The sequence below is a fragment of the Lagenorhynchus albirostris genome, chromosome 2 (genome assembly GCF_949774975.1).
Source record: "Lagenorhynchus albirostris chromosome 2, mLagAlb1.1, whole genome shotgun sequence".
NCBI lineage: Eukaryota > Metazoa > Chordata > Mammalia > Artiodactyla > Delphinidae > Lagenorhynchus > Lagenorhynchus albirostris.
The window spans coordinates 83248724-83276715 of NC_083096.1; the positions used below are offsets into that span (position 1 = coordinate 83248724).

The 27992-nt window shown below is 41.1% G+C and overlaps 1 protein-coding gene and 2 long non-coding RNA genes across 11 annotated transcripts in view; 1 reads left to right on the top strand and 2 right to left on the bottom strand.

Annotated features, from left to right (window-relative positions):
• Positions 1-26713, top strand: part of VTCN1 (V-set domain containing T cell activation inhibitor 1) — a 110508-nt gene extending 83795 nt beyond the window's left edge. The window contains exons 7-10 of the mRNA XM_060139233.1: positions 9918-10265; positions 13135-13413; positions 18443-18609; positions 25513-26713. Of these exons, the coding sequence (XP_059995216.1) occupies positions 10022-10265; positions 13135-13413; positions 18443-18564 (645 nt within the window). The 5' untranslated portion in view covers positions 9918-10021 and the 3' untranslated portion in view covers positions 18565-18609; positions 25513-26713. The remainder of the gene's footprint in view (positions 1-9917; positions 10266-13134; positions 13414-18442; positions 18610-25512) is intronic.
• Positions 7419-9664, bottom strand: LOC132514473 (uncharacterized). Its single transcript, XR_009538814.1, has 2 exons — positions 8393-9664; positions 7419-7640 (listed from the first exon to the last, which is right to left on the bottom strand). It is a non-coding gene; the product is annotated as an uncharacterized LOC132514473 (long non-coding RNA).
• LOC132514472 (uncharacterized) overlaps positions 14223-27992 on the bottom strand; it is a 36376-nt gene continuing 22606 nt past the window's right edge. For 5 of the 9 annotated variants that reach the window (XR_009538809.1, XR_009538807.1, XR_009538813.1 and 2 more), the window contains 3 exons: positions 25506-25648; positions 24407-24457; positions 14223-16082 (listed from right to left, as the gene is read on the bottom strand). This is a non-coding gene — a long non-coding RNA (uncharacterized LOC132514472). Of the gene's footprint in view, positions 16083-23904; positions 24075-24406; positions 24458-25505; positions 25649-27992 lie in introns of those variants that run through there. The other 4 variants (XR_009538811.1, XR_009538808.1, XR_009538812.1 and 1 more) reach the window with 4 other exon arrangements.

A 27992-nucleotide genomic window follows, 5' to 3' on the forward strand; every position in this document is an offset into this window, starting at 1 on the left:
GTCTTTCATCCATGTTTCTATTGGGTTATCTTTTTCTTTTTGATATGTGGGAACTCTTTATATATTCTGGGTGCAATTTGGTTATGTGTATTGCAAAATCTCCTCTACTTTGTGGCTTGCTTTTTCACCTTCTTAATGATGGCTTTCAATGAGCAAAGTTCCTAATTTTAACATAGTCAAATTTATCAATCTCTTCCTTTACACCAGGAGTTTTTGGTAACCAGTTTGTTTAAGAAGTCTGCCTATCCCAAGGTCATAAACATTTTCTTCTAGGTTATCTTGTAGAAGCTTTAATGTTTAACCTCTCACATTTATATCTGCAACTATCTAGAATAATTTTGTGCATGGGCAAAGATAGTGGCAAGATTGGTCAAAATACTATCCTTCCCCCACTTCTCACTAGTGCCATTTTTGTCATAAATCAAGTATCCAAATGCGAATGGATCTGTTTCTGAGCTCACTAGCCTGTTTCATTCTAATATTCTTTTATAATTTGTTTTTTCTTTATTTCATCTCTTCCTATTCCTAATCTTGGGCGCTCTCTCTCTCATATCTTTTTTTTTTTCCTCTCATATCTTAAAATAGGTTTACAGGTGTTAATTAGCTTTATAGTAGTTTTGAAGGACCCAGGTTTTGGTTTTCTTTTTACTTTCTCTGATTTTCTTATTTAATTAATTTTGGCTTTTATCTTTATTAATGTCCCTCTTTCCATTTTGTTTTGCCGTCTTTTCTTTCTTTTTTTAAAATATTTATTTAGGCTGCGCCGGGTCTTAGCTGCGGCACTCGGGATCCTTGTTGCAGCATGTCTAGCTGCGGCATGCAGGATCTTTAGTTGCAGTATGCGGACTTCTTAGTTGCGGCATGCATATGGGATCTAGTTCCCTGACCAGGGATCGAACCTGGGTCCCCTGTATTGGGAGCACGGAATCTTACCCACTGGATCACCAGCGAAGTCCCTTAATTTTTTTTTTTAAGTGATGATCCATTTAAATTCTTTTTTATTTAAAAAAAATTTTTATTGAAGTATAGTTGATTTACAATGTTGTACTAATTTCTGCTGTATAGCAAAGTGACTCTGTTATACACATATATATCTTCTTTTTTTTTAATATTTTTTTCCATTATGGCTTAAACCAGGAGACTGGACCGAGTTCCCTGTGCTGTACAGTAGGACCTAGTTGTTGCTGTCTTTTAATTCTTTTTCTAATATCTTAAAATAAGCACTTCACAAAACAGTACGTCCAGAAAGCCAATAAACAGCCCTTAGTAGATACCGCCATTTAGTTTTCCAAAGTGATTTACCAAGTCCCTCTTCACAGGAAGTGTATGAGGGACCCAGTGCTCCACGCCCTCACCGGCACTGGATCTCGTGGGACACTGTTGTGATTTTAACTTCTAAATATTTCCTGGTGACTGACAGACTGGGTGCGTTTTCATATGAGAAGCATAATGCTGAGCGACAGAGCCAGACACAAGACAGTACATTCTGTATAAAAACCAGGCAAATGAACCTCTGCTATTAGAAGGCAGAATAATGATTATTCTCCTGGGAAGAGTGAGAGAGCAGCCATTAGGAGGGGGCACGAGGGGACTTCTGGGGGATAGTAAAGTTCTAATTCTCAGTGTGGGTGCTGGGTACATGGGGAGAAGTTGTGATAATTCTTCAAACTGCACAATTATGTGTACACTTCATGTATGTATGTTATACTTCTATATCTTCTACAATATATATATATAGAAATAAAATATTGACTAGTAAAGCAAATATTTTGGACTTTTAAATATATCAGTACATACATTTTGGTAGCTTCCTCACTAATCCTTAACTCCTCTTCTTTAGTTATAACTTCAGCTTCCCTGTGACAGTCAACATTTTGCTACGTATATCTTTTCCTGTGGCATAGCTACAGCAACCTCAGGTACTGAGCTCAGTTCCTTGAATACAGAGGGTACTCCTTAAGTGCTTTTTTTTTTTTTTTGCAGTACGCGGGCCTCTCACTGTTGTGGCCTCTCCCGTTGCGGAGCACAGGCTCCGGACGCGCAGGCTCAGCGGCCATGGCTCACGGGCCCAGCCGCTCTGTGGCATATGGGATCTTCCCAGACCGGGGCACGAACCCGTGTTCCCTGCATCGGCAGGCAGACTCTCAACCACTGTGCCACCAGGGAAGCCCCTTAAGTGCTTTTTGAATAGACAAGTGGACGGGGGCATGGAGGGGTGAATACATAGATAAAAGTTACAGTTCACTCAGTTTAGCAGTGTACCACCAATAATATTAAAACCCTACCACCAATGAAAGATTTTCTGCCTTCTATTTCATAAGGTAAAAGCTGGCTATTCTGGATTAAGTGGGCTGTTTATTACTTTAACACTGTTTAGTTGGATTTTTCTAAATTGCCTCTATTAAAAGGACCATAACCCTTACCTGAGAGCATTATATCATCACACTTTAAGTAAATTAGATAAAATGTTAGCTGGATTAATACACAAGACAGTGAAATTAAGCAAATAGCATTAGGTAGATAATGATGACGGTGATGGTGATATCTTTTGAATCCTTTTTGTGTTCACCTCACTGTGCTAAATAAGTTTGCATATATTATCTGTTTACCACTCACAACAAATAGGAGATAAATATTACTATGTCCTGATTAGAAAATTGCCTAAAGTTGCACACAGCAAGCAAGCAGGCGCAGTTGTGTTTCAAGCCCTGGAAATTTGCTTCCAGAACCCACACTCTTTCCCATCACTCCATACCAGTGATAACAGTCATGCAGAGATGTGGCAGAGAAGGGTGTTTTCTGGTATGCCTTGCAGGCAATATTCCTGAGAACACAGATTTTAAAGATGTAAAGATATTCCTAAACACAGAAAAGAATCTATTTCTTTGTGACTCTCCTGAGGCTGTGTATGTCACCTTCTCATAGCCATTCCACTCCTTACAAGCTCTAAATGTGGACCCCATAAAACATAAAATGCTTTTGAGGTAGGTTGTTTGGAAGAGAGGCTGAACAGCTCCCATTAGGCTGGCTTTAGGGCAGCCTTCGTAGATGACCCTTTGAGAAGGAGGGAGATGCAGTGGAAGGTCCCTGACTATAATTTGCCAGTCCCTGTGCTATCACTCACCCACTGGGTGACTTTGAACAGCTCTGTATAGTAGAAACATTTAGGGATCAGAGTTGTTCTAATCTCAAGTCTAACATTAACTGTGTGTCCCTTGGGATATGACTTAACTTCCCAGAACTTCACTGGTAAAATAAAGTCGTTGTGGGAATTACACGAGAAAGTGTTTATAAAGTGCCAGACACATACGTGTGTAATAAATGGCTGCTGTTATTGTTTTCATTGATACCATCAGTGCCATTAATAATAATTTGCTATTATTAATGCATTCACATAGCACCTCCTAAAACTTGTACTATTTCCTGGCCACACCCAGAAGCTCCTCTGAAGTTAGGGAAGCCAGGGCAGGAAGCCACAGGACACTGCCTCCTAATTATGCTCCATCTTTGGTCACTGGATAAAACAATCAGGCGTGTGCTTAATGGCGCCGAAACAGGAGCACTGAAGTTGTTTGGAAAAAAATTGATACGTATTTTGTCACTGTAGTCATCTGAGAAAATAGACAGATGTTGGCCTTTCTTACACTTGTTTTATGGTTTTTCATTGTTTTTTATTTTTACATAAGGTGGGGATACTGTTTTAGTGGATAGGCTCTCTCTATATCTCAGTCTGGCCCTGGATATCAGCAAAATGTGGTGGAAGGAGTATAGGCTTAGGACAGACTCAGACAAGACTGAGTTTGATACTGGCCCCACTACTTGCTAGATACGGGGCTTTAGGCAAGCCATTGAATCCCCCAGAGCCTCTTTGTCCTATTCATAAAATGGGTAGAACAGTAATTCCTACCTCTCAAGGTTGTTATCTGACTTAAAATGAGTCACTATAAGCATTTAGTTAAGTGTTTATTTCCTCCCTGTGCTCTGATCTGCAATCTCTCCAAATGATTCTTATTAATAATGGTTATCAATATCATTGATTTAAGGTTTAACATGTGGCAAGTCAGATACTATGTTAAGCTCTTTACCTGTATTGTATCACTTAGTCCTTTCAGGGGCCTTCTGAGGAAGCTACTATTATTAGCATCTCCATTTTACAGATGAAAAAAATTATGGAATAGAGAAGTTAGAAAACTTGCCCAAGGTCCCATATCCAGTGAGTGGCAGAGCTGGGACTTGAACACAGACAGCCTGATACCTGTTCTCAAACGCCAATGCTCTGCTGCAGCTTCCCTACTTCATTCCTTTATCTAGCCTGGCCCAGTATCCTTTCTGCTGTCTTCTCACAAGAGCAACTGTTATCCCCAACCCTGCCCTCTTCTCTGGCAAGAGTGGCACCCACAGGTGCCACCACAGGTTCCACTGGTGCAGGCTTAAGCCTATGTGTTTCCACGTTTAAACCATGTGCTATGGTGCCCATCTGGACAGCTGGGTTGCAGCAGAAGCTGAGGATGCTCTCTGTGCTACTGAAATCTACAGAACTTGTCTTACTGAGTCATTTCAAAGGAAAGTTCATTTCCCAGGTTTCATCCAGTGGTGTTGGGCAACCCAGAATCGTAATTTCTATAAAGAATCCTTGCCTTGTGTTACCTATACCCCCACCTCCCAAGAGATTCCTGCTCCTACTGCAGAGAGCAATTGAATAGTGCCCACTCGTGTGAAAACAAAATGGTTCCAATTTCAGCTTGCTCCCGCCCTTTGACAGCTCCTCTTTTCCCATGCAGACCAGAGCTGTGATAGTCATCAGCCCTCATGAGCTAGAGAATTCATTTTCAGTAAGTGGCTGGGACTTCTAACTTTAAAGAGGTTTGATGGAATCTTAGAGACCAATGGAATTCTTGAAACTCATGCCTGTTTAACAAAATTCTGTATCAGTAGATAGCTGCTTCTAACCATCTCTAAAAGCCCTTTTACCCTCAACAAACCACACAAGAGCCCCTGGTGGTTAGGAGGTCTGGAGAGTCATATTAGGCCAAACCGTGGTTCCTAGAACATAGCTCCTTGAGCCAATATTTGTTTGCAAAATTGAAAACAGATTTCTTTTTGAGAGAAGCAATATTTATATACTGTTGCTTGCAAAGTAAATCTCATTTTATCACTTGTAACCATCATTTATTCACCTAACAAATAAGTATTTATTGATTGCTTTCTGGGTGCAAAGCAATGGCCAGGTCCTCATGGTTTCTTAAATTCTCACTGGCTTTTATTCCTCCTCCTGATTTGCTACAAGGAGGGGGGATTTAATCAACATTACACACATTCCATCTGCCACATCTTTAATGCAACCTTAAATGAGCTAGAGCCTGCGGTGGGTCCCTGGGGCACTCCACAGCTGCCTACTTTTAATCATTAAGTTTTCTAAGAGATATTTCAACAAATTCTCCACCTGTGGGCTCAAGGCCAACACATTAAAATTAATTCAGTAACATAATTACTCAACTAAGATATGTCATTACCATTTCATTCTCTCCATAAACTGTGCTAATCATGTATTTTTTCTAAAAAGTAATTTTTCAATTCAACTTTAATGGAACTTTATAAACTACAATCAGATTTACCCTTGCTCTAACATAGTTATGCTTGCTCTATGATTTTATTGAGAATCATGGTGTATTTTCATTGCTTTCTTTTTTCACTGACTCACATTTCCCCCAAATTTAGATGGGATAATCTAGCCAAATGTTCCTTACTCCTACAATCATTTTGGATAGAATCATCTCAAACAGTGCTTTGATTTCTACTGATTTTCATTCTTTCATTCATTCATTTATTCATTCACTCAACAAATATTTTTCTCTGTAGAAACACAGCACTAGGCACTTGTCTTAGTTTGCTTAGGCTGCCATAACAAAATACCATACACTGGGTAGCTTAAACAATAGAAATTTATTTTCTCACAATTCTAGCAGTTGAGAAGTCCCACTGCCACCCCCCACCCCAGGCTCCAGATGGCCCCATCTCTAAGGCTTCCATTAGAGGCCCTCCAGCCTGTTGAAATAGAGGCCCTTGGCCTGCTGAAGCATAGAGCTGAATAGATCCATGGTCTGGTTCTGTTAAATCTACGAAGTCTGATAGCTTTCTTTCATTTTGTCTCATTTTTCTATTCCCTTTAGTTTTTCTGTACCAAGCTGGCAGTATATAATCCTATCTCTATTCCTGGCTTCTGTTGAGGTGGCTGTTAAAATCCTCATGAGTCATACCTATGATCTCCTTATTAAATGGTTGTTCACCCACACCCTGAGCGCTATCTTCAGAACAGTCTTCTCATTTTTTGCAATATGGATAGGCTGAGAACTTTCCAAATCTTCAAGTTATGGTTCCTTTTTGCTTAACAATTCCTTCTCCAATTCATCTCTCTCCTTTCTCATATTTTAGTATAAGCAGTCAGGAGTAACCAAGCCTCTCTTTCAACACTTTGCTTAGAAATCTCCTCAGCTAAATATCCAATTTTATCACTCACAAGTTTTACCTTTCACAAAACACTAGAACACAATTCAGCCAAGTTCTTATGCCATTTTCTAACAAGGATTGTTTCCTTCCAGTTTCCAATAACACGTTCCTTATTTCCCATCTGAGATCTCACCAGAATCGCCCTTAACATCCACATTTCTAGCACGCACCTCAAAACTCTTCCAGCCTCTACCCATTACCCAGTTCCAAAACTTCCTCCACATGCTTAGGTACTTATTACAGCAGTACCCCACTTCTTGGTACCAGAATTTATATGTCAGGTTCTCCAGAGAAACAGAACCAATAGGGTGGAGGTATAGGGGGAAAGGGAGTGAGAGGCAGAGAGAGAGGAAGATTTAGAAAGAATTGACTCACATGATTATGGACTCTGAGAAGTCCTAAGGTCTGCAGGCAGCAAGCTGGAGACCCAGACAGTTTAGTTCCAGTCTGAGTCCAAAGGCTTGAGAACCAGGAGAGCCAATGGCTAGTTCCAGCCCCAAAGCTGGCAGGCTCAAGATACAAAGAGAGACAGTGTTTCAGTTCAAGTCTGAAGGCAGGGAGAGACTTGTGTCCCAGCTCAAAGGCAGCACCAGTTCCCTCTCGCTCAGCCTTTTTGTTCTGTTTAGGTCTTTAATTGACTGGATGAGGCCCACCCACATTAAGGAGGGTGATCTGCTTTACTGATGCAAATATTAATCTCCTTCAGAGACACACCCAGAACGTCTGACCAGATATCCGGGCACTCTGGGGCCCAGTCAAGCTGACGCATAAAATTAACCCTCAAAGCGTTATAGGACTTACAGATATGATTAAGACATTTTTTCCCTTGAAAAGCTTACAGATTAGTGCCAGAGACAGACTAGAGACAAGGTAGAGGGAGACAGATGCTATAATAAAGGCAAAGAAACGTGTTGAGGAAGAGGAGAGAGACGATCTTTCAATTTTGGTTTGGCACATCAAAAGGGGGTTTCATGCGAGTCCTGCCATCTGAATAGCCTTGAATATAAGTAGAAGTTGGATAACTGGTGATAAAGGAGAGGAGGGAACTATAAATTGTAGGTGCACAATGCAGTGTGTGGAGATGCATAGTATAATTATAACCAGTACTAGCCTGCAATGTCTTGGATATCAATCTGTCAAGTGAAAACAATTAAAAAGCAAAGTAAATCTTTAAAGCAGTGTTCAATAAAATGCCAAGGCAGGGGATGGGGTGTGTTGCATTCATATTACACAGCTAAACTTCATACTACCTTCTTTCCTAATTTTTCTCCCAGATCTCCCACATGAATGACCATGCATGGCAGCTACTCCAAAGCCTCTCTTCTCCTACACTCTAAAACCTCCAAAACATCCTCCCAACCCAGCCTAGGCACAGGTTTTTGTTTCCTCTGCCTCGTTTTTACTGGTACTTTTTCTGCCATCAGTAACTCTCTGTTCTTTATAATATAAATCATCTAGCTTGCTTCTCCAGTTCTGTCCCTAATCCATTACCTTCATCTACTTTATAAAAGCATAGGAGCTAATAAGACAATTCCAACCCCTTAAGGGCTGGAAGACGCAAGATGCCAAAGATATCCCCTATGTTCATAATGTTTACCTCTTACATTTGAAAAATAGCAAGTGTGCTTTGCTTATGTATTTTTTCATTGAAAGCAGCAAATCAATAAATCACTTGATAGGCAAAGACTACAGTATAGACTTGGAAAGGATGTAGTGGGAAGTCTGGCTGGAAAGGGCTAATAGCTATGGGCATTTCCTATGTGGCATGCAATATTTAACTTTGAAGGCCATGCTGTGAGTCTGAAGTTTATTCTACAGCCCTTGGGGGCAGTGGAAGATTAGCGATTAGGAAACTGACATGTTCGGATTGTACTTTAAGGTCTACCTGTAAGATTAATGCATGTAAAATGGGGTAGATGGAGGCAAAGATGAGAGGCAGGAACACCAATAAGGAAGCTGAGAAGTCCAGTTGAGAGGTGCCCAGCATCCATCATGTTGGACTTTCTTGGCTATAAGAAAGAGAGGTTTGTGCAGAGCATTATAAATATAAGGTGTTTGTTTAAAGGATACCCAGTGGGACAGGAACTAGACCGGAAAACCCTCAGGATCTAAGGCAGCTCTGGTGATGGGGGACTCTCTTCACCTTTCCCTCTCATGGTCTCTCCCCCACACTTCCTTGGGTCTGTTCCACTCTCTTCTTGGGCTCAAAGACCCATCCTCTCCTTACCTTCACATCCAAGCCACAGAAGGAGGCTCTCAAGAATATTTAGTTAATTAAAGCACCCCTGTAGGCATCCCCAGTCAGCAGCCTCCAGTACAGAGAGAAGAGCTAGTCAGTCCTTTACAGAGTGGGCTGTCAGCTGGGCAAGTGGGGAAGAGGCAGTGGATGTGGCTGTCACCATAATTAATACTTGTACTTGTTATATGTTTGGAGAGAAGGGTGTGACTTCTATCTTAGGCCAAAAATCAATTTAATTAAGTATCATTCTTCATTATGCCATAGCTAGCACTCTGACCTTGACCAAATCACTTCTATTCTCTATGCCTTCGTTTCTTCATCATTCAAGTGGAGATAAAAGTAAGAACACTTAGAATTTAGCATTCTTCAGAATTATTAGCCATATTTAGTTAACGTGAGGTTTCACGTCTGTGCCACTTCTGGTTAACTGAGAATAACAATACCTTATATGTGTAATTACAGTTTGCAAATCAAGTTCACATCCATTTGATTTGATCCTCACAAGAGCACTTTACGGTAGGTAAGACAGATATCATTATATCATTATATTTTACTTTACGGTAGGTAAGACAGATATCACCATTTTTCTGAGATCCAGAGATGTAGTCAAGGTCACGTAGCTCTTAAGTGACAAAACCAGGATCTGAATTCCCATCTTCAAAACCCAAGTCCAATACGTTCTCCTCTTATTTGGGCTCAAGATTTCAGTTGCTTGGTCTCAAAAAGTGTAGCTTTGGGGCTTCCCTGGTGGCGCAGTGGTTGACAGTCCGCCTGCCAATGCAGGGGACACGGGTTCGTGCCCCGGTCTGGGAGGATCCCACATGCCGCAGAGCGGCTGGGCCCGTGAGCCATGGCCTCTGAGCCTGCGCGTCCAGAGCCTGTGCTCCACAATGGGAGAGGCCACAACAGTGAGAGGCCTGCGTACTGCAAAAAAAAAAAAAAAAAAAAAAAGTGTAGCTTTTTAATCTGCTGTTGGCAGATCTGCTGTAGGTATCAAAACTATCGTCTTAATACTCTTTCTATTCTTATGTCTTCTTTTTTCATGCCTCTCCTGTTTTGTATATTTCTAATTTATTACAGAAGTCCCTGTTTGGCTTTTTAGTAATGAAGGATTTGGTTGTAGATGTTCCAAAGCTTCCCTTGGCATTGACCCTTGTTTCCTGAATTGTAGGGAGACACTCCGTCACAGTCACTACTCTCACCTCAGCTGGGAACACTGGGGAGGATGGAATCCTGAGCTGCACTTTTGAACCCGACATCAAACTTTCTGATATCATGATACAGTGGCTGAACGGAGGTGTTATGGACTTGGTCCATGAGTTCAAAGAAGGCAAAGATGACCTGTCGGACCAGGATGAAATGTTCAGAGGTCGGACAGCAGTGTTTGCTGATCAAGTAATAGTTGGCAATGCCTCTCTGAGGCTGAAAAATGTGCAACTCACAGATGCTGGTACCTGTAAGTGTTACATCATCACTTCTAAAGGCAAGGGGAATGCTAACCTCGAGTATAAAACTGGAGGTAAGTTACTTTTGAAGAGAGGGAAAGAAGGTGCCAGAAGGTATTTGAGACTAGAGAGTGTGAATTGCTGATGAAATGTCATATTATGCTCACGAGTGACTAATATCAAAGACCATCCGAATTCTGCTAGCAGCCATCCTTGCTGTCCAAGACCCACACCAGCTCCGGAAGTAACCCACTATAATATTAGGTCTTAAAATCTTTTGCTCAGGACTCTAGCCTCTTCTGAATTTTCTCATATATTCCCTGAAATATTTTGCCAGAATATGTTTTCTCCATCTCTCTGTTCTTTCCCTTTGGTCTTGCTAGTGAGAGAAGACTATAATCTGGTCTGAGACTTTTCTGTGCTAAGTAGGCCCTAGCCCAAGTCTGAAGTCAGTATCTCCAGGGACTCACGACAGTGGAACCCATTATAGGAGAAGTTCAAAGGTAACTGACCAAAACAATATTGGCCTATAAACTCACTAATCCTCCTCCAATGAAATCCATGCTTTCTTACCAACTAAATTTAACATATTTTCTGAATTTATGTACAAGGGACTGAAATATTGGAAGGAGTAAAAAGATGATTAAGAAAACAAAGATAATTGTCCTTCCTTCTGTAGAGCTGAGAGTGTAGAGCTTATAGAGTTGAGGGTCGGGGCAGAGATGAGAAACATATGTAAATAAGAAAAATATGTAGATAAGAAACATATCTACAATAATTAGTAAAGTGTATTAAATGCTTTAAGAGAAAATATAAATAGAGTGATTTGGGGATTCAGAGGAAGAAAGAGATCATATCCAAATGCATAGGGAGGAAAGGGACAGGAAGGCCCCCATAGAGAGAATTTGACATTTGGGAGGAGCCTTGAAGGATAGGCAGAAAGTATCCTGAGGCATCCCAGGCTAAGCTAGCCTGCACAGATCTCTCTTGGACCTTTCATAATATGTGTATGTAGTGGTTTGAAGCATAGATCTAGTCAGACCTAGGCACATACAGTGGCCTGGGCAAGGCAACCTCACTGAGCCTCAGCTTCTTTATCTTAAAATAGGGGTTAATAAAGTCAGGTCAAAGGGACACTGGGGCCAACTGAAAGGGCTTCCAATGGCAAAGGGGGAACCATCTGAGCAACAAAATAAACAATATAGTATTAAATTATAACTAAGCATAAAATAAATACACGAGTCCATACTTATATGAGGGAGATGAAACAAATCTTCTTTATAGATGAATTCCAAATAGTGTATTTAGATCTCTCCCCCTGCAGGAAGCGGAGCTTAGAACTTGCCCCTCCCCGACCACCGCACTTAGGGTGTGTTAGACTTAGTGAAGTCCAGCTTCCAAAGAAACCTGGCAAACATAGACTCAGCCAGGTGATCAAAGTTAACATCCCCACGATAAATCATGTTAATAGCATGCACTCTCTGATGTGACATGATGAGAAGGGCACTTTTACTTCTATAGTTTTCCTCTCCAAAACCCATAACCTCAGTCTAATCTTGAGAAAAACATCAAATTACAATAGAGGGGCATTCTACAAAATACCTGGCCAGTACTCCTCAAAACTGTCAAGATCATGCAAAACATGGGAAGATTGAAAAACTGTCACAGACCAGAGGAATCTAAAAAGACATGACAAATAAGTGCAATGTGGTATTCTGGATGGGATCCTGGGATATAAAATGGACATTAGTGGGAAAACTGGTAAAATCCAGATAAAGGCTGGTTTAGTTAATAGTAATATACGAATGATAGTTTCTCAGTTTTGACAAATGCATCATGGTTATCTAAGATGTTAATGTTAGGGGAAACTGGGTGAGAAGTATACAAGAACTCTCTGTACTAATCTTTGCAACCTTTCTGTAAATCTAAAGTTATTCTAAAATTAAAAGCTTATTTTGTTAAATGGGCACAATAATAGATATCCCTAGGACTGTTGTGAGGAACAAAAAAAATGTCTGGAATTTGGTCCCTAGCACAGAGCACACCCTCAATAAACGGTGGTTCATTGTCATGTGCACTCAGGTTCCCACATCATTTCCCAGGAGCTTGTGCCCTGCCTGCTCCAAGTATGTGCTCCAAGTACGTCTCTCCTGCTAGGCAGCAGGCTCTTGAAGGGCATGGCAAAGGCTTTCCTTCCACCTCTCAGTCCACACTAGCACAGTCCTGGGCAGAGGAAGATGCTAAATAAATTAATAATTTGTATCTTGCCCTTTTGGCATAATAAACATTTTACAGGCCAAAGTCCAGGCCTTAACATTTTCTATAAGTGTCTCTCTGCCTAGATAGAGGAGGAAGTTCGTCTTAAATTCAAAATGTACTTGCCTCTCCAGTGAGGAGAATTATCTTAAAAGAAAACAAATGCCTGTCTTTATTCATGGATACCAGGGCTGGGCAGTCTCTACCCAAGCAAACTTCAGATCCCCATGATGACAAGGCCTGTGTATGGAATTTCTGTGGGTAGGTGAATGCTGTTTGTTTCTTCCTTCTCCCTCCCCACGCTTTTACCCTCCAGGCAGAAAAATTACATAAAATTCAGGAGGCTTCATAGGTGCCTAGGAAAATAAATACCCAGTTTCCCTAATTGATAATTTTTTTGTGTGATCACTGGAACTCCTCTTACTTGGAGAAATTTATGTGTTGTAACAAGTATACCTAGAACTTAGGTCCTTGGAGTTTGTGATATTGTCCAAAGTGTTGTGATGTATAGCAATACTATGAGCAAATCATTTTTTGCATCTACAATACAATGGGTCATACATAGACAGCCCACTGGGAAAGTACTGAGTCACTTCAATGTGTTTTTAAGACCTAGCACTTCAAAGGCTATATTGTCTTATCCGTCTGACCTTGACCCCTGACCCTTTTTGACCTTCAACCCTGCAGCCTTCAGCATCCCAGAAGTGAACGCGGACTGTAACGCCACCTCAGAGAGCTTACGATGTGAGGCTCCCCGATGGTTTCCCCAGCCAACAGTGGTCTGGGCATCCCAAGTTGACTGGGGAGCCAACTTCTCAGAAGTCTCCGACACCAGCTTTGAGCTGAACTCTAAGAATGTGACCATGAAGGTTGTATCTGTACTCTACAATGTCACGATCAACAACACATACTCCTGTATGATTGAAAACAACATTGCCAAAGCCACAGGGGATATCAAAGTGACAGGTGGGTTCCTTTACACGTTTGGTATGGGTTTACTGGGGTTATAATCTAGTGTAAACTAAAATCTAATTTCTTTAACAGATATATTATGTACCAGGGCATAGAAAGTTCCACAGAGATCTCGATCACAATTCCAGCTGGGATTGCATTATGTAAGAAGAAAACTAATACAAAACAATATTTATGGCATACAGGTCAAAGGTGGCAATGAGTTTTCATCTTGTATACCTTCTTACTGTCTGGAGGGCAGTGTTTAGGATTCTGAGGCCCTAACTCAGAAGGATTGGTTTGGTAAAGCAGTGGAGAAGTGATGATGATTTGAAATCTTTGATATATTCAGCTGGTGATCTACATCCCGAGTCCCCCAAAATTGGTTTGGGTCTATCCTGCCTTGAGAAGACTTCTGATTTGAAGACTAACGGTCTTAGAGTCTGCCTCAGTCTTTCTTATTCAGTCTTTCCAGGACTTGCTCAAGGTCCCACTAATACTGGCACAAGATTAATTTGAAAGCTCCAGATTAAGCTGGCCTCCCAGGCTGAGAAGACCAGGAGCCAGGGAGCCTCAACACCCTAGTCTCCCTGCAGTGCTTTAGTATATTACAAAACCTAGGGTTGAGCTGGTGTCAAGGAAATGCATAGACTGAATTATGAATTTTAAAACCATCCCTGCTGGGGTTAAATTGAATTCAAGCTATAGGGGAAGGAGTATATCAGGAGAACCACTGTCTTATATCAAGCCTAGTACCAAACAGAATACCTTGCACATTTTAAGTGCCCTTTAAATGTTTGCTGAATTTAACTGAATAAACCATATTTTCATCAGCTATTTTAAAAATAATTTTATTTATTTATTTATTTGGCTGCATTGGGTCTTCATTGCTGGGTGCGGGCTTTTCTCTCTAGTTGTGGTGAGCAGGGGCTACTCTTCGTTGTGGCGCACAGGCTTCTCATTGTGGTGGTTTCTCTTGTTGCACAGCATGGGCTCTAGGCACACGGGCTTCAGGAGTTGTGGCACGTGGGCTCAGTACTTGTGATTCGCAGGCTCTAGAGTGCAGGCTCAGTAGTTGTGGCTCACAGGCTTAGTTGCCCTGCAGCATGTGGGATCTTCCTGGACCAGGGATCGAACCCGTGTCCCCTGCACTGGCAGGTGGATTCTTAACCACTGCGCCACCAGGGAAGTTCCTCATCAGCTATTTTTTAATTAAAATTTATATATACAAAAAGGCAACCTATGGAATGGGAGAAAATATTTTTAAATCATATGTTTGATAAGGGATTAGTATCCAGAATACATAAAGAACTTCTATAATTAAACAATGAAAGAGTCAAATAACTTGGTTAAAAAATGGGCAAAGGACTCGAACAGACATTTCTCCAAAGAAGATATACAAAATGGCCAACAAGTATATGAAAAGATGTTCAACATCCCTAATCATCAGAGAAATGTAAACGGAAACCCCAATATCACCTCATACTAATTAGAATGGCTACTAACAACAACAACAACAGAAAACAACAAGTGTTGGTGAGGATGAGAAGAAATTGGAATACTTGTGTATGATGGTGAGACTGTAAAATGGTGCAACCACTATAGAAAACAGTATGGGAGGTTCCTCAAAAAACTTAAAATAGAACTTCCAAATGATCTAGCAGTCCCATTTCTGTGGGACTGAAAAAACTGAAAGCAGTGTCTCAAAGATATATTTGCACACCCATGTTTACAGCAGCATTATTCACGATAACCAAGAGGAGGAAGCAGCCCCAATGTCCACCAGCAGACGAATGGATAAACAAAATGTGGTATACATACAATGCAACGTTATTCAGCCTTAAAAAGGAAGGAAATCCTTTTGCATGCTACAACATGGATGAATTTTCAGGATATTATGCTATAAGTGAAGCCCGTCACAGAAAGATAAATATTATTTGATCCTACCATTTGATTCCACTTATAAAGTATCTGAAGTAATCAAATTCATAGAAACAAAGTACAATGATGGTTACCAGGAGCTGGGGCCAAGGGGAAAGGATACGGAGTTGTTGTTTAATGGGTATAGTTTCAGATTTGCAAAATGAAAAAGTTTTGGAGATTTTTTTCACAAGAATGTGAATATACTTAACATTACTGAACTGTACACTTAAAATGGTTAAGATAGTAAGTTTCATATTACCTTTTTTACCACAATAAAAAAAGTATCTAATAAAAAATCATATATATGAGAAAGAGAGAGCTCTTCCACTATCCTGTGAAACAAACTGGTGACTGTACCAATTAGAACACTTTTAGTTGCCTATAACAGAAAACAAAACCAACTGAAGCCTAAGCTAAAAGAAGGAATTTATTAGAAGGGTATTAGGATGTCTCATGAAACCAAGGACAGAAAGTGCAGTGTGGCTTCAATAACAGCTGGATCCAAGAACTTAAATGCCATTCTTTGTCTCTCATTTCTACTTTATTCTCTTTGCTCTCTAATTTACTCTCTCTTGTTTTAGTCTATAGGGCAGAATATGGTTGCCAAGAGCTCCTACCTTTAAAAGTCTCTTTCACTCAAGAGAGTAACTAGACTGAAGCTCAATCCCTCAGTCTGATTCTGTTGAATATATTCCCAGAACAGCTCCACTTGGGTCAGCTGCCCATACTTAGACCAATGAGGCAGTACCTGGATGGAAGGCCTTCCCAGAAGAGAAGGGGGAAATAAGCATTAGGCATTTAAAACAATGAGTGTTAACAACAGTATTTCAGTTTAGATCTCAATTAAAAGCTCCAACTATATAACTAATGTCTTCTAATAGAAATGGCAATAACCAAACCAACCACAGAAACTGGGCACAGCTTTTGTTCAGTGAGCAAGTTCTTTTTCCATACATGCTTATAGGACACATCAGAACAAGTGTTCCATGTACCAGTACTAGGACTATATCCAACTTTTAGAAGCATGACATAGCTCAAAATTAAGATAAAATAACATAATTCCTTCTTACCATGCACAAAGTAAGTTTTTAAACAACTGAATGAGGCCATGAGGTTTATATCCTGTGTTCTCTAACTATACTGCTAATCTGGGTCATTCATTCAACAAGTATCTATTTAGTGCCAAATATATACAAAGTAATTTGTAAGTCCCATGAAACACTGAGATGAATAGCACAGTTGTCATAAGAGAAGTTAATCAGTGTGGATACGGTACCCACAGGAAAGAGTAGTTAATTATGACTGTAGTGGCTCAATAGATGAGGAAGAGTTCAAGCTGGGTTTTGAAGAAAAAGAATGGTTTTGATAGACTAGGAAGGCATGAAGTCAGAAGCCTATGTCAATGTCCAGGGGAGAAATTATGAGGGCCTTAACTGGGGCAGCAACAATGGGAAGGAAAGGTGGGAGAATCAAAAGTTAATGAAGAAAATAACCTACAGGCCTTGGTGACACAAATGTGAAGGACAAGAGAAGGAACAAGTCAAAAGGGGTCTGATATTGCTATATCCAGGTTGCTTAGGAGGTTAGTAATGCTACCAACAACAAAAATGAAAATGCAGGAAAAGCAACATGTCTGGTAAAAAGATGAAGATTTTAGAGCTGTTGAGTTGAAAGTGCCCACTATGTACAAAGGTAGAGATGTCCAATGCTTAGCACATTACCCAGCATACACCAAGTCTGGGGGAGACTGCTTCATCCCTCCTCCACATGTTTCCTTCCACGGGAAGAGATCCCCACCAACGTAACTCTTCTAGTCTCTCTTCTCTCCTCTTTCACTCTTCCCCAGAGGAAGAGAAATTAACTTTCCCAATTAGTGAGTTTATTAGGAGAAGCTGGGTATAAATAGCCCAGCTCCTCATTTTTCCTTTTCTCTCTAGCTAACCAGAAGTATACATTCTACTCTTCTCCTCTAAGCCAACAGTTTTCAGGGGTAGAATCTGCCCTTGTGGGAGGAAGCCTGCCCCAGTCTTGTGCTGCCTGTCACTGGGGAAGTCTGGGCTGCAGCCCACTTCCCTGCAGACAATGCTTAATCCTTTATTATCAGATTTATCAGGAATAAAGGTGATTTTAGTCTTCCAGTTGCCTCACTTTGTCTTGCTCTTTAATTGGTTCAGAACTCAGCTGGGGAGAGGGTGTTATTGGACTCCTTTGAACTCAAAGAACAGGTGCTCAAAAATAGTTGCTGAATAATTATATTTTTAACTGACATATAGTAGCAACTGTAAATACAGATGTGGAATTTAGGACAGAATTCGGGCTAAGGAGGTGGATTTGGAAAATGATCAGCTTAATGGAAGTAATGTTTACTAGGCTTGAGTGAGGTTACTGTTATTGTCTTGACAGCTAATACTTACTGAATGCTTACTATGGTGCCAGGTTCTAAGTGCTTTACTTGTATTAACTCATTAATCCTCACAAGAATCCTATGAAGTTGATTATTATTATTTTGGCCCTATTTTATAGATGAAGAAACTGTAGCACATATAGAGTAACTTGCCTAAACTTGCCTGAAGTCACACAGCTAGTAAGTATCAGAGCTGAAATGAGCTAAATGACACTGGACTGTCGAGGGAGAAAATAGAGTAAAGAGTAATTTAATTTCTTCACTTCTGCCTTTCTCTACTTCAAAATGAGAACAATACTTTCTCATTACTCTGTAGTGGTGTGATGAAAGCAAATGACACAGAACCTGTAAAGGTCACTGCCTAGAGGAAGAAAAATCTGTCTGACACCAAGGACTGGCCATGGCTGTTGGTTTAACCTACTCTTTATTTGGTAACTAACAGCAGTGTGTTTATTGGAATCGTTTTTCATTTGGCTGAGGGCTCACTGGAGTGGACGAGAGAATGGAACTTCTTTGCAGAAAGGGAAAGCTCTGCTTTTAAGCTAGTTACAGAAAGGTAGAGAATGGGGTACAAAACTGCCCTCAAATTAGGGCACAAGTTATATTAGGAACAATCTGTTCTGTTTTTTGGGGGTATTTTTCTTTGCTAACCAGCCATGTGAAGGAGACATCCAGCTTTTCCTCTATGACCCTGAACTTTTTTCTCTCCCTTTACAGACTCTGAGATTAAAAGGCAAAGTCACCTCCAGCTGCTGAACTCAAAGGCTTCCCTGTGTGTCTCTTCTGTTGCCATCACCTGGGTACTCCTGCCTCTCTGCCCTTACCTGATGCTAAAATAATGCACCTTGGCTACACAGAAACATGCAGAGTCACTGGTACGACAGGTGAGATGAATCACGAATGGTGTCGGGGAGCCACTATGTTTGTTTGTGTCCCTAACAGGAATCAAGCAGCTCCCAGCACCAGCCCCAGAGAGAAACATTTAATAACGTCAGGGCAGTAGGCACTATTTCCACTGCTACTGTGAAAGGTAAGCATTTGTTAACAAAGAGTAGAGACCTCATTGACAGACGTACAGGAAAAACAACTCTATGCAATTCAAATATTTGTGTAAATTCAAACACCTTTTCATTTATTCAGTCATCCTTGAAGGCAAACATATCTTATTGAAGAGAAAGAGATATGTGGCCCTGACTCATTACTCTGGATTTCACAATGAAACATCATGACATGAGCATAATCGCTCACATAAGTGGCCTCCTCCCAGCCCCCCTCAACAAAGCCCCTGTTGACTGGAGACTTGACAAAGCACTCACGAACTAGCCCTCTTGCTAAGACTTCCCACTCTCACTTCACTCCTTTGGCTCTAATTACTGGTAGGACATCTCTTTCTGAATATTCTTCTGCATGTGGAATTTGTATACAGCTGAGCTTGTGAAGTTACAGTCAACACTACCACATTACTCAGTGGCACTGCCACCATGCACCAGGCTCACAACCTTAGAGCTATTTTTGTCCCCTTCTGTCCTTCAGGTCAATTTGTTACCAAGCTCTACAGTATTTGCCCATGTTGTCTTTCAGATTGACCCTAATCATCTCATGCCCCGACTAGTTCTCAAACCTTGTACTTGCTCCTCCCTGTTTCAGGTGATAGGAAACAAGGTGCCAGAATAAAAGTTTTCAAATGCTCTTTTCATCACAGCAGTCCTTTACTCTGCAACCTAAAGTGACTCTCTGGGCACTAGTATATCAAAGTTAGAGTCCTCAGCTATGCAGTCACAGCTCTCTAAGTTTCTCTCCCTAAGGTTCCTCCTTCTCTCAGCTACCTACTACTGCTCTCTGGCCTTGCTCCCTCTCTCTCTGCCCCTTCCTGGAAATCTCCTCTACTCTATGCTAATTCAGGTCCACACTTCCTTCACCCATTTCCTGCTGGTCCTTTTATCTCACATCCCCTTGGTGAGCACGTATAATTTATAATATCTTACACTCTCTAAGGCACATATATTCCTTGCCTAGATTGTTAAGTCCTCAAGGGCAGACAAAAATCTGTTGATCTGCTTTGCTTTTTTGAGTGTGGTAAAAAAATTTTTACATTTATTTTAAAAAATAGTGATTGAGATGACCTAGAGGGGTGGGATAGGGAGGATGGGAGGGAGGCTCAAGAGGGAGGGGATATGGGGACATGTGTATGTATATGGCTGATTCATTTTGTTGTGCAACAGAAACTAACATGGTATTGTGAAGCAATTATACTCCAATAAAGATGTATTAAAAAAAAGTGGTTGAAATACAAATATAAAGTTGTATACTTAGATAAAAGGTAGTACATGGATATTATAAAAATTGTGAAGGTGGTATGCGAACAACGAAATCAGAGGAAACCCTTTCTTATGGGGCTGCTGTGGAATCAGGTCAGATCATGTTTCCCAAGGTAAGCTTGTGTCGCTATAAACTTCCCTCTTAGAACTGCTTTTGCTGTGTCCCGTAGATTTTTGGATTGTGTTTTCATTTTCATTTGTCTCTAGGTATTTCTTTTTTATTTCCTCTGATTTCTTCATTGACCCATTGGTTGTTTAGTAGCATATTGTTTAGCCTCCACATGTTTCGGTGTGGTTTTTTTTTTTTTTGCAGTCTTTTTTTCTTGTAGTTGACTTCTTTTGTTTCATAGCACTGTAATTGGAAAAGATGCTTTATATGATTTCAATTTTTAAAAATGTACCAAGGCTTGTTTTGTTGCCTAGCATGTGATCTATCCTGGAGAATGTTCTATGTGCACTTGGAAAGAATGTGTATTCTGCTTTTGAATGAAATGTGATAGATAGATAGATAGATAGATAGATAGATAGATAGATAGATACAGACATTAAGTCCATCTCGTCTAATGTGTCATTCAAGGCCAGTGTTTCCTTACTGATTTTTTTGTCTGGAAGATCTGTCCATTGACGTAAGTGAGGTGTTAAAGTCCCCGACTATTATTGTGTTACTGTTGATTTCTCCCTTTACGTCCATTAACATTTGCTTTATGTATTTAGGTGCTCCTATGGTGGATGCATATATATTCACAATTGTTAGATCTTCATCTTGGATTGACCCCGCGATCATTATGCAGTGTCCTTCTTTGTCTCTTATAGCAGTCTTTATTTTAAAGCTTATTTTGTCTAATATAAGTTTTGCCACCCCAGCTTTCTTCTGATTTCAATTTTCATGGAATAACTTTTTCCATCCCCTCACTTTCAGTCTGTGTGTCTTTAGATCTGAAGTGAGTCTCTTGTAGGCAGCATGTATACAGGTCTTGTTCTTTTATCCATTCAGCCACTCTAAGTCTATTGACTGGAGCATTTAGTCCATTTAAATTTAAAGTAATTATTGATATGTATGTGTTCTTGTTGCCACTTTGTTAATTGTTTGGGGTTTGTTTCTGTCTTTCTTGTTCCTTTCTTCTTTTGTTCTCTTCTCTTGTGATTTGATGACCATCTTTAGTGTTATGCTTGGATTCCTTTTACTTTTTTGTGTATCTAGCATAGGTTTTTGATTTGTGGTTACCATGAGGTTTTTATATAGCAATCTATGTATATATACACGATTGTATCAAGTTGCTGATCTCTTAATTTCAAATGCATTTGAACAACCCTGCATTTGTACTCTCCTTCCCTCACGATTACTGTTTTTGATATCATACTTTACATCTATTTGTTTTGTGTATCCCTTAACTGCTTACTGAGGATATAGATGATTTTTACTACTTTTGTCTTTTAGCCTTCTTACTAGCTTTGTGCATGATATGATTTCCTACATTTATGTTTGCCTTTACCTATGAGCTTTTTCCTTTCATAATTTTCATGTTCCCAGTTTTGGCCTTTTCTTTCTAACTTAAAGAAGTTCCTTTAACATTTCTTGAAAAGCTGGTTTGGTAGTGCTGAACTCTTAACTTTTGCTTGCCTGTAAAGCTTTTGATCTCTCCATCAAATCTGAACAGTCTTGCTGGCTAGAGTATTCTTGGTTGTATGTTTTTCCCTTTTATCACTTTAAATATATTGTGCCACTCCCTTCCAAATTGCAGAGTTTCTGCTGAAAAGTCAGCTGATAGCCTTATAGGAGTTCCCTTGTATGTTATTTGTTGCTTTTCCCTTGCTGCCTTTAATATTCTCTCTTTATCTTCAGTTTTTGCCATTTTAGTAACAATGTGTCTTGGTGTATTCCTCTTTGGGTTAATCCTGGATGGGACTCCCTGCACTTTCTGGACTTGGATGTCTATTTCCTTTCCCAGGGTAGTGAAGTTTTCAGCTATTATGTCTTCAGATATGTTTTCAGTTCCTTTCTCTCTCTCTTTGCCTTCTGGGACCCCTATAATGTGAATATTAGTACACTTGATGTTGTCCCAGAGGTCTCTGTCCTCTTTTCATTCCTTTTTCTTTTTTCTGTTCAGCATCAGTGATTTCCACTACTGTCTTCCAGTTCACTGATCCATCATTTAGTATACTGTTGATTCCTTCTAGTATATTTTTCTTCTCAGTTATTGTATTCTTCATCTCTGTTTGGTTGTTCTATCAATATATATTTTCTAACTCTTTTTGTTAAAAACTTTTAACTTCTCACTCTTTGGATCCATTCTTCTCCCTAGTTCTTTGATCATGTTTACAATCACTACCCTGAAATCCTTCTCAGGTAGATTGCCTATCTCCACTTAGTTGTTCTTCTGGGGTTTTATCTTGTTCCTTCATCTGGAACACGATCCTCTGTCACCTCATTTTGCTACCTTGCTGTTTGTATTTTTATGTATCTGGTAGGTTGGTTACATTTTACGACCTTGGAGAAGTGGTATTTTGTGGGAGACCTCCTATGCGTCCCAACAGCACACTCCTCTCTCATCACTCAAGCTGTATGCCCTAGAGTTCTTCATATGAGGATTGCATGGGTCCTCCTGTTGTCGCAGGCTGACTATGTGGGAGGTCTAGCAAGCTTGGTTAGCCCTTGGTCCAACGTTGCCAGGCCCTGTCTCACGTGGATGCTGCTGGCTGCAGAGGCAGCTGACTACGGAACCCCACGGGGACCCAGGGATAGTGCTGGGTCATAAGTGGATGGAGTCAGGGTCCAGAAAACTCTGGTAATATTGTCCACTGACTGATGGGTGAAACAAGGGTGTTAGTGCCGGTCTACTGGTGGGCAAAGCCATGTCCTAGAGTCCAACTGCAGGGCCCAGGGGTCCCAGGGCTGGTCTTGGATTGCTGCGGCGGGGGGGGGGGGGGGAGTGGGCGCGGTTCCTGACACAGTTGGATCTGGGGTGTCTCAAAGTTTGCGTTGGCCTGCTAGTGGTTAGGGCTGGGGCCCAGCTGCTCCCCAGGGCAGGGTCTGGCCTACTGGTGGCAGGCTAGGTCTTCAGGCTCTGGGATTGTGGTTTTCTTGCATCTAGTGTCTGCCCCCTTGTGGATGAAGCTGGCCCAGAGGCTAGAATAGGCTTCCTGGAGGGCAGCATCAGGGTCCAGGGGATTCTGGGGCTGGTACCTGCCCACTGGTGGGTGGAGCTGGGTCCTGGGCCGTGTCCAGAGGCAGCTATGGGCTCAGGTGGTCTTAAGGCAGCCAGTCTGCTGATAGGTGGGGCTGTGTCCCTGCCCAGTTAGCTGCTTGGCCTGAGGCATCCCAGCACTGTTGACTATAGGCTGTTGGGTGGGGCCAGGTGTTGGTGCTGATGAGCTAGGAGGAGAGTTTCACAATGGCATTTGCCAGTACCAGTGTTCACATGGTAGGAGCTCCCCAAAATGGCTGCCATCAGTGCTTGTGTTCCTAGGGTGATATGCAGTTGCCTCCTGCCTCTCTGGGAGACGTTCCAGGATCAGCAGGTATGTCTGACCCAGGCTCCTATCAGATTACTGCTTCTGCCCTGGGTTCCAGAGCATGTGAGATTTCGTGTGCACCCTTTAAGAGTGAAGTCTCTCTTCCTCCCGCCCTTTGGCTCTCCTAAAAGTAAGCCCCACTGGCCTTTAAAGCCAAATGTTCTGGGGGCTTGTCTTCCTGGTGCAGGACTCCTGGGCTGGGGAGCCTGATATGGGGCTCAGATCTCTCACTCCTTTGGGAGAACCTCTGCAATGTAATTATCCTCCAGTTTGTGGGTCACCCACCTGGGAGTATGAGACTTGACTCTATCGTTGAGTCTGCCTCTCCTACCTGTCTCATTGTAGTTGTAGAAGATCTTTTCTGGTAGGCTCCGGTCTTTTTCATCGATGGTTTTTCTGCAAAGCGTTGTGATTTTGGTGTGCTTGTGAAAGGCGGTTAGCTCAGGGTATTTCTACTCCACCATCTTGGCTGGGGGTCTCTTGATCTGCTTTTCATTCTTTCTCCTGTTGTCCAAACACTATGGTGAAGTGCACAAAACAGATTCTTTGTAAGGAAATCTGCCAGTTTCCATCATTTCCGACCTCCATTTATCACTGGAGGGAGATTTCCCTGAGGAAACTATCCTTTGAGTATCTCATTAGTAGAAGGAGCCCTTTCTTCCTTCCTTGATTCCCACAAGGAAATGAGTTTTTAATATACTGTGACTAGATAATCTGACCTATAAATTATAGCTTATTCATCTTTATCTTGTATTCCCTTAGAGCAGTAAAATTTGCAGTCTTTTTTTTTTTTAAATAAACCAAGACATACTTGTTCACATGCAGTACACAAAGGGTTATATACTGTTACCTGGTTAGCTGCAGCTCCATCTCTTTCTCTCTAGAATTACAGAGGGATAACCTTAAATCAATTTAAAAAAAATAAATGAAGAGGTCATTACTTGAGATACATATTATAACTGATCATGACACTTTAGGTCACACACATTGCCTGGCTGAGAACACATTGCCTGGGCTGAGAACCCACCTTTCCACTTTTATCTAGGAGCCTGCCCATAGTTCCTCTCTCAGTTCCTGTTTGCTCTGAGGATGATCCCTTTCCTTAAGGGAAGATTCAAGCCATCTCCTTTCCCCTAGCAACCCATGATACCATGTGGCCTCAATAGAATATCATCAGAATACAGAAAAACAAGTGGAAGGGAGACTTTCAGTTCTTGATAAATGTTTGTTGAATGGCTGTAATGGTATCCTATTGCTGTTATTTTCAGAATTCCAGGAATCTGCAGAACTATTTCACCACAAGATATGACCTAGTTTTATAGTTCTGGGGAGAAATGAATTTATGTCTAGAACTCAGGAGTGAACAAATAACATCAAGAAGAAGAAGCCAAAAGCAACCCACAGAAGACTTCAATATGAAGAAGATAAATTTATCTTCAAAGACATATATGAAAAGTTGGGAAACAATTCATCTCAACTAGAGAAGTGTATTAGACTCTGAAGTAAAGTGAATGTAGAGACAAGTATATCCCCATATCTCAGGGACCTCCCCATCCCCATCCAGGGAGTGAGAGAATGGGATACTGCATCTCATTTGTCTCAGAATCTTTAGCTATACTGCTGTAATGTTGCTCTGAGGAAGTTTCTAGAAAGTTTTGATTGCAGTATGTCCACATTTTATAATCCACAAATTATACTGGTGGATTCAGTAAGAAGCTGCTAATCAGCTGCCACTTCACAATTCAGAGGTAGCTGTATTTTAGTGATGGGTCAAATGATTCGCTTTTCATTTACAATGTGAAAGTGCCCTGGCATCTCCTCCCACCTGACACATGCTTAAGATATGTGGAAAATCATCATAATTTTAACATAAAAAATGTAGTTGGGCAACACTGATTTTCTAAACTATGTGAACACCTGATTTTTAAAACAAACTAATGCTATTTTACTTCTCAGATGATGTTCATCCTTGAATGGTCCAGGAAAAGAAGACCTCTCATCTTCACTGTGTGTGATATCCTGCCATCACAGGGTTTGAGGCTTCTACTTCATATCCTGCATGGACAGTGACGACCTCAGCTTTCACCAGCATCTACAGCGGTGGGACACAACCAGGTGACTTTGCACCACCTCAGGGGACACTTGGAAATTCTGGAGACAATTTTGTTGTCACAACTTGGAGGTGCTACTGGCATCTGGTGGATAGAACCCAGGGATGCTGCTCAACATCCTACAACATACAGGCCAGCCACCCACAACAAAGAATTATCCAGCCCCAAATGTCAATCGTGCTGAGATTAAGAAACCCTCATGTAGAGTAGAAAAGGATCTAGAAAACAGGGGAGCAAACAAACCTGTTTGCTTCCTAAAATTAGGCATTAGTTTCTCTCTCTTTGGCTGCTGCCTCAGCACAGAGAGCCAGAACTCAGTTTCAGGCAACCAGGAATTCCTGATGGATTACCTTCAGCTGGTTGAGCTTCTACGTTCCTTTCCTTTCTTTCTACTCTACAAATCAAGTCCTGTGAGAGAGCTGCCTGAGTTCTATCACAAGTTCTCTCAGTCTGAATTTAGATCTCAGCACTCTGCCTAGTCAAAATTCAAATTAAGGCAGCAAAAACATGTAACTTCCTTGAAACAGAGATTTCTGAAAGCAGGGGCAATGAACCTTTGAAATGAGGCCCTGAGGAATGAAACTTTGATGGAAAAGAATGTTTTCTTGCCAGGCCCCTTCCCACACTTTTTGCATGTTGACCACTGCCTCCCTGGCACTTTGGACCTACTGTGCCTGTATTACATTTTGTTATAGAAAACTTGATTTTAGAGTTCTGACCATTCAAAAGAATGATTGACTATACATTTCCTATGCTGTTGTCTGCCTAGTTTGCCAAAGAACGCGAGTATAAGGGAAAATGGATAAAAAGCCATACATCAGGTTTTAAAGATTAGTACATAGCACATAACGGGCCTTCAATAAATGTTTGTTGAATGAACGGATGAATGAATGGATGAATGAATGGGAGGGAATGGCAGGAGCCTGTGAGTATGGGCAAGGTGGCTGGGTCTAGTTTCTTAAGGGAACTTCATTAGGCTTTACCAGCCTGCCGAGTCTCCATCTGGGAAAATAAGTGGTGACAGTAGACTTGAGGCAGATGAATGTGGGAGAATACACACGGGTGGACAAACCCATTGCTCTAGTATCAAAACGATCTGATTCTTACTAGTCAGGAATTATCAAATTCTCAAAATCTTAGAGGTGGAAGGACCTCAAAATCCTCTTTCCTAGTCCTTTCACTTTTCAGGTGAAGACCCAGAGGTCCAGGGTGAAGTGTGGGTAACTGGCTATCCTCAGGCTATATAACTTGCTCAAAATCACACTGGTAGTTGGAATAAAGTCTAAAGATAATTTAATTGCTAAAGAGCAAATTCCCAGGGGACTTCTGAAATAACTGCTGCATTCCCAGCTTGTTCCCAAACGGCCTTTTGCAAGAAGAGAATAATGCTGAACCAAACTGAGAAAGTAAACTGAAAGCATAACAACTCCCAACCCAGGTTAATTCTTTGGCCTTGTCCATGACCACACAGTGATTGATACGTGCAGAGGCATTAGACACCAGATGCTATTAACTGAAGTACAAAGACGAGAATATGATGTACACCACAAACATCTAGGGAAGCTCAAATCCAGATGCCAAAAGCTAAAACATTTCAGAAGTATTAACAATTTGAGGGAACAAGTCAAACTTCAAGGAGAAGTACTGGCTACCAGCTATACCCAGATTTATTGGCAGTGTACAGTGACCGCAATCTGTGCATTGTCAATTGGGGGATGGGGCGTGCAGGGGGTCATTACTGCATAATAAGGCTTCTGCCTGATGGCATCTGTGATGTGCTTTGGTTCTATTAATGAAATTTGTAATTCCTAATCTCCCTCCAGCTGGTAAAGTCGCCATACATCCAACCAGCTGCTCTAATTCAGACTGTCTTACTATACGCCTGAGCACCTTGCTCCTTCTAACAAACACTGTCTTATTTCCTCTTTCACATCAATCATCTCCAGGAGTTTCAGTATGGGAGCCATGAGTAAAAATTAACAGTCACAAAAACAGAACCTTAGAGATGCTCTCTTGTCTTTCTTTAAATTCTATCTCTCTCGACCATAAATTCTTCTTTCCCATGAAGCTGTCTTTGAGTGGTCCTGTGCACTATGATTTTACTCTTCTCTAGTCTATACATGCAATTTAACACAAAATCGCACATTGTTTTTGTCTATTGCTCCTCATTGCTGAGCACTTGGACAGTTTCAAGATGACAACAAAATAAGGATGGGGGCCTAGGCAGTCTTTGGAAACTTGCTCTTAAGAGGATCAAGCAGACATTCCCAGGAAGCTTTGTTTACTGATAGCATCTTCTGGGCCAAAGCAGTTAAGTCACAACTT